Source organism: Telmatherina bonti (genome assembly GCF_933228915.1).
Source record: "Telmatherina bonti genome assembly, chromosome: 2".
Taxonomy (NCBI): Eukaryota; Metazoa; Chordata; class Actinopteri; order Atheriniformes; family Telmatherinidae; genus Telmatherina; species Telmatherina bonti.
In genome coordinates, this window is record NC_136620.1 from 16,615,208 (window position 1) to 16,621,207 (window position 6,000).

Consider the following 6,000-nt stretch of genomic DNA (forward strand, 5'->3'; position numbering starts at 1 on the left):
TGCAGTGGGAGGATTTGGCCAGCAGGGGGCCCCTCTGACGGCTCACCCGTTCTTCATCATCATGTGTTTGTAGATTTCCAGCCTTTGTCCAGAGGAAGCAGCAGCTCAGGAGCAGACGGGCCAGGTGGAGGAGTGTCTGAAAGTCAACCTGCTGAAGATCAAACAAGAAAGCTGTAAGAAGGTAAATGAAATGAAAAATGCTTTATTAATTCCAGAGGAAAATGCGTTTTATGATGGGTTTCTCGCTCTTTTTAAGATTAAAAACAATAATGATTAATTAGAAGATGATATTGCCTTGTTCTGGAGGGAGATGCTGCTGGCAGGAACCATCTCTGTACCTTTCTGTATTGCATTGGACACGATAAAGCCTTACGTTAAACACCGCTGTTACTTCACTGTGTTGTGTGGAGGATGTGAGGAGTCATTAGTTATCTCTACTAGCTTGTGCAGCATTCTTTTGTGGCTTCAGAGTTATCCCACCACAGAACCAGTCTACTCCATTATCTGGCCCAGTGTCTTGTCTCTGACTCTGATGCTGCTCCCTCAACAAATGGCTGCGAAGCTGATTGCACGTTCCACAAGGCCTACAGAAGATTTGCAACATTTCAGTGTGGAAATTGAATGATCTCGGCTTCCTTGAGAAGTAGACTGGTCTGTTCTATTTGCAGTTTAGTCTGTCGTCTATCTGAACTCTGAAGTACTTGTATTCCTCCACCACCTCCACCTTTTCTTCCTGGATGCAGACAGTGTTTTGTTTACTCTTGTTCCTCCTAAAGTCAACATTAACCTCCTTAGTTTTGTTGGTATTCAAGATGAGGTGGTTGTTTCCACATTAGCTCACTGAGCAGTGTCCTTCTTGTCCATCACTGATACACCTCACAGCTGCAGAGTCCTCAGAGTATTTCTGCAGATGACAGGACTCAGAATACAGTTTGCTGAAGTGCTCCAGGATTGCTGTTTAATATGTACAAACTATCAGTCTCATGAACAGTGGACTGTTTTGTTGCGTAGTCGTAAACCCAGGTGCCTGTGGAGGTATCCACCTGGGATTTATGGAGCTTCTCGCATAACAGAGCAGCTAAATTGTATTAAAAGCACTTGAGAAATCCAAGGCTGTGATCTTCAAAGTGCCGCTTGATTGTCCCAGATAAGAGCAAACGATGCCTTTACTGGTCACTTATGGACAATAGATGGATTTTCTTCTGGACATATCTCTCTCTAATATCTCCTCTTCATCCTCCTTCCTGCAGGAGGTGCTGAATATGCTGAAGGAGAGCAAAGCAGACATCTTTGTCGACCCAGTCCTCCACACAGCCTGCGCTCTGGACATCAAACACCACTGTGCTGCCATCCCACCAGGAAAAGGCCGCCGTGAGTCCACAAACACACTCTTACACAAATCATGTCACTCATTGGTTTCATCTTTTTATAGGACAGTCAGATCTTGTTCTCATCAGACTGGTTTAGAGAGAAAAACAAGCAGGTTTCTGTCTACAGAGTCTGTAATGCAAACAGTAAAATAAAATCATTATTTTTAATCCAGTAGTTTCTTCTGTTCATCAATAAAAAAAATCTAAAAGTTGTGTTAAGTAAACCAAAGCAAGTGGAGAAATTAATACTGATGAAGCCACATGAAAAATTATTAAGCCAGTTAATCTTTTAAAAGAAGTAAAAATTAATTTATTAACAGAATTGGGGTAAAATCTGTCTGAACTATGTAGAAAGACGTTTCCTTCATAGAAAAGGAGAATTTATTTTATTTATTATAATAAAAAGGATGAACAATACAAGAAGATAAAAAAAAGTAATAATAATAAATGATGGTGATGCTAATATCTATAATGATAAAAATAATTCTGACAATTGAAATAATATCTTGAATTGAATAAAATCATAATCTTCTTGTATTTTATATATATTCTGTAACATGTGGATGAAGTTGCGTGTGCTGCTGTTCTCCAGAGATGTCGTGTCTGATGGAGGCTCTGCAGGACAAACGTGTCCGTCTGCAGCCAGAGTGTAAGAAGAGACTTCAGGATCGGATTGAAATGTGGAGCTACGCTGCAAAGGTACATGAGACCGGAGAAGGGGGGGGGTAGCTGTTTTCACACCACCCTGGAATCTTTTACCCCAGTTCAGGAGGCGCTGCCTCCGAGAACAAACGTCTGCAGGATCTGTTCCCAGCTTCTCCTGGAGGACTTAGTTTCCATATTCTACTGTGGTTTGTTGAGCATATCGTTCTTATGAACACGTGCTGTCGGCTTCATTGTTCCTCCTACGCAAACGGTGATCTGCATCGCTTCTTTCTTTTTCTTGATGCTTTATTGCAGTTGGTAGAATTGGAGTAGTTTGTTTGCAAGTGAACTGAGATCCCTGGCTAGCAAGCAGACCAGCGTCTGCTTCTTTAGCTCTTCCCACTGAATCGTACCATCCCCGGGAATCAGACCAACGGTCCTTTTTAAAGTGGACCAAATACACTCGATTTTGTTGTCCTCACTGTGTTATAAATTAGAAAAATAAAGTCTTTTCCAAACGCATGTAGCTTAAGAAATTTTTGCACATTTGCGGGACCCTCTGGGTAGCTTGGAAGCATGAGTTGTAGATATCTAAAAAAAAGTGGTTCCAGGGAACTTTAAACATTTTATAAGTCTGATCAGATTATTCCATGTTGTTGTTGAGGACCACTTCCTACTCCTTGCCAGCTGGATGTAGGACTGAGGTTGCGAACAGATGCTTGTTGTACAGGGCTGGAAAGGGACAAACTGGACTAGAAGAAGTGTTTCCTGATCCCTGCCCAAACACTGGTTTGCAGTGGACCTATCAGAAAAGAGAGTGGGAAGAACACGTCAATGCATGGGGGGATGAGTCTTGGATCACAGAGCCAGCTAAGGCCTGGGACGGATTCATTCTGTTGGGCCGCTAGAACGCCATGTGATAAAAGCTAAAGTTAAACTTGTCCACGTGAAGAAAAAAATATTTTTCATCTGTTCCAGTCATCCTCCACGAGAAGCTTGGTCAGCAGCGGGGAGGGATCACTGCAACAGAAAATATGCGGAAGCAGCAACTGTCGGATTCATGCTTTTCTGTGTTAACCACGCCCACCTCAAATGTCTGACCAATCGCACAATACTTCTCAGAGCCCCAGAAGAAAAAAGATCAGCCAATTCTTCTTGGGGTCTCAAGAACAAGAAACAAGAAGATGTAACACACTTTCGGGACCTTTCCACCACGAAGTAAACATGTAGAATGTAGATTTCTTCTAAAGCCGCTCCCCTCATTGGTCTTTTCCAGGTGGCTCCCGCTGACGGCTTCTCAGACCTCGCCATGCAGGTGATGACATCACCGTCCAAGAACTACATCCTGACTGTGATTAGTGCTGGTGTGGCGCTGCTCTTTCTTGTGGGGATGTTCTGTGGACGCTTTACCAAGCGGGTCACTCAGGAGCTGAAGAACAGGTAGACCCCCACCGCCAACGCACACACACCCCCACGTTTGGGGCCAGGATGGAGCCACCGGAGAAACGACCACCACTGAAAAGACTCCCTCATCTTAAAATCCCCCCTGATGCTTCGTCTGAAGTGCCATAGAAACCACGTCCACATCGTCTAAAACCACTTCAGATCTTCATTGCTCCACGTCACCGTGGGGACTTTCTCATGGAAATGACATTACCCACAATCCCACAGGTGAACGTGAGCATGACCAGTGACTCGCCTGCTGTGACCACCTGTCCTTCAGTTATCTCCGCCCACTGCCATCGCCTTTATTGTCTGTTTTCTCCTCTGAGTTGAAATGAGGTGTTGAGTTAAAGATGCAGTATTACTTTAACCCTTCCACCCCCCACCCACATGATTAACTTTGGGGAGGGGGGGGGGTGTAGTGGTTTGGTTGAGAAAATGGGTGTGTGTAGTGGGCAGGTAGTGGTTCCTGGAGGAGAATAGAGACTTCAGTGTAAATGTGTAGAAAGTGGGATGGGGGAAATGTCCATGTATAGAGCAGTTAAATGACTCCAGTATTTTAATGGTGTGTGTGTGTGTGTGTGTGTGTGTGTGTGTGTGCGCACACGCATGCGTGTGTGCGCGAGAGAGAGAGAGAGAGAGTGTGATCCAAGCTGTATCTACCCACCAACTTCTTCTCCAAAGTTTCAGGGGGTCAGTTTGTTCTTCTTTGCTGAAATGTGTGATGTTTCTGTTGCCATGGAGACTGCCAAGCAGACAGTGCCAACAAGCCAGCCCCCCTGCCCTACAACACGCACACGTGTTAAAGATCTTCATGTCCCAGCTGACCCAGTGAGTTTGGTTCTGACTCGGTCTGGGCCAGCTCACCAACAGGACAACAGCAGCGCCTCCGCGCGCAGCGCCACCGTTGGCGGCCGTCACCATTCCCACAAAAAACAAAAAACAAGTTGTCTTCATGTTTCCATGTTGCGGCGTGGACGGGTCAGCCTCCGTCTTTGCTGTTTGTTGTTTGGCTGGTGGAGGGGTTGGGTTGGTACAGAAAAAGGTGATGCAGGAAAAACAAATAAAGTAAAAACGGTTCTAAAGATGTGAACGTTTTTTGTGTAAAGATTAAACTGGAATCATTGCACATTTTTATATCTTTGAATACATATATATATATTGTTTTGTCATCGCCTTATTTATTTGTTTACTAATGGTCAACTTTTTGTTTCTCTTTGATTTGAATGTTCTCTCTCGCTGCCTTTTCTTCAGCAGAGTGTTTTGCTTGCAGCTGAGTAGGAGAGGAGGAGGAGGTTCAGGTTCCTCCAGGAAGTTAACCAAGCTTTCTTTTGTGTGACCTTAAACCAGGCGAGGAGTTTTCAGCACCTCTGAGGCTGGTTTTTAGTTATTTAAGAAAAGGGGGATAAAACGAACAAAAAAAATGGCCTCATTTGAGTCATACATTTCATCGTTTGTAGTATTTTTACTTTATAAACCAAACATTTCAACGTTTCTGTGGGAGATGATTCAGTTTGAATCGTCACACTGTCGCCTGCCGAAGGTGTGTACATGTGTATCATACTGAGTGATGCTGTAAACTATGTACCGTTACTTTTCTAACTGTTAAAGCTTGCTGTGGTGAGCGCTGCCCTCCATGCTTGTAAGTCAGACCTTTTTCTTCTGCTTCTTCTTTTTTAAAATTTTTTTTTTATAAATGTGCCTAATCACCGTCCCGCTATGGGATCCTCCTGTACAGAACATCCCAGAATCCCTGCACTCCCAGCAGAGGAGTGTGTGTGTTTGAGTGTGTGATGTGTGTCAACAGTCGAAGCTGATGGACCTCTGACTGCGTCTTCGCCCTTTTTGTTGTCCAGATGGTGAGAATGTTTGGTTTTTAATATTGTGATGAAATCTGAAACTTCTGTTTAAATCTCCTGAGCTCCCGATTTTTTTTTCTCTCCTTTTTGTTGCTCTGTACAGATGAAAATTGGACAGTTTGTTAATAGTAATAATAAAGTCTGCAAGGTTTTTATTCAGCTGTGTGGTTTGTCTGAACCATCTTTGGATTTAACATTATTATCCTGCAACTTTTCCTGCAGCTGGCCGTGAAACTGCTGCTAAACGTCTTCCTTCATGAACGTCGATCATCCAGAGAATGCAGCGTTGATTAAACCGGAATGTTTTTTTATATTGCTTTAATTGTATCCACATTGGACTTGGAGCAGAGAAAGAAGGTTAGGTTAAAAAGCAGAGAGGAACTGATAGAAAATGTTTTCTGTTCTGTTCATAAACTACTGTGGTTGGTGCTCTGTTCATGGCCGATGATTCTGGGATCAGACAAACTGAGTTGTGGTCAACACCTGATGATTAAAGAAGGAAAATGACTCAAACAGCTGCAGTAGATGCTTGAAGATTTCAGTTTCTGCTACATGAACACCAGAAACACTAATGTGATCAGAGGAATGTTTTATAAAGTAATGAAAACAGGATTACACATTCAATAGATGATAATTTCAGCTGTTTCATGTGGCAGGCTGTCTGACAAACATGTAAATTAAAA

The 6,000-nt window shown here is 43.3% G+C and overlaps 1 protein-coding gene across 1 annotated transcript in view; it reads left to right on the forward strand.

Annotated features, from left to right (window-relative positions):
* The window catches only part of glg1a (golgi glycoprotein 1a), a gene marked incomplete at its 5' end in the record, with an annotated part of 30,796 nt that extends 25,330 nt beyond the window's left edge, over positions 1–5,466 (forward strand). Inside the window, 4 exons of the mRNA XM_079259505.1 lie at positions 74–181; positions 1,251–1,371; positions 1,963–2,069; positions 3,292–5,466. Coding sequence (XP_079115631.1) covers positions 74–181; positions 1,251–1,371; positions 1,963–2,069; positions 3,292–3,459 — 504 coding nt within the window. The 3' untranslated portion in view covers positions 3,460–5,466. The remainder of the gene's footprint in view (positions 1–73; positions 182–1,250; positions 1,372–1,962; positions 2,070–3,291) is intronic.
* Positions 5,467–6,000: the final 534 nt, after the last annotated feature.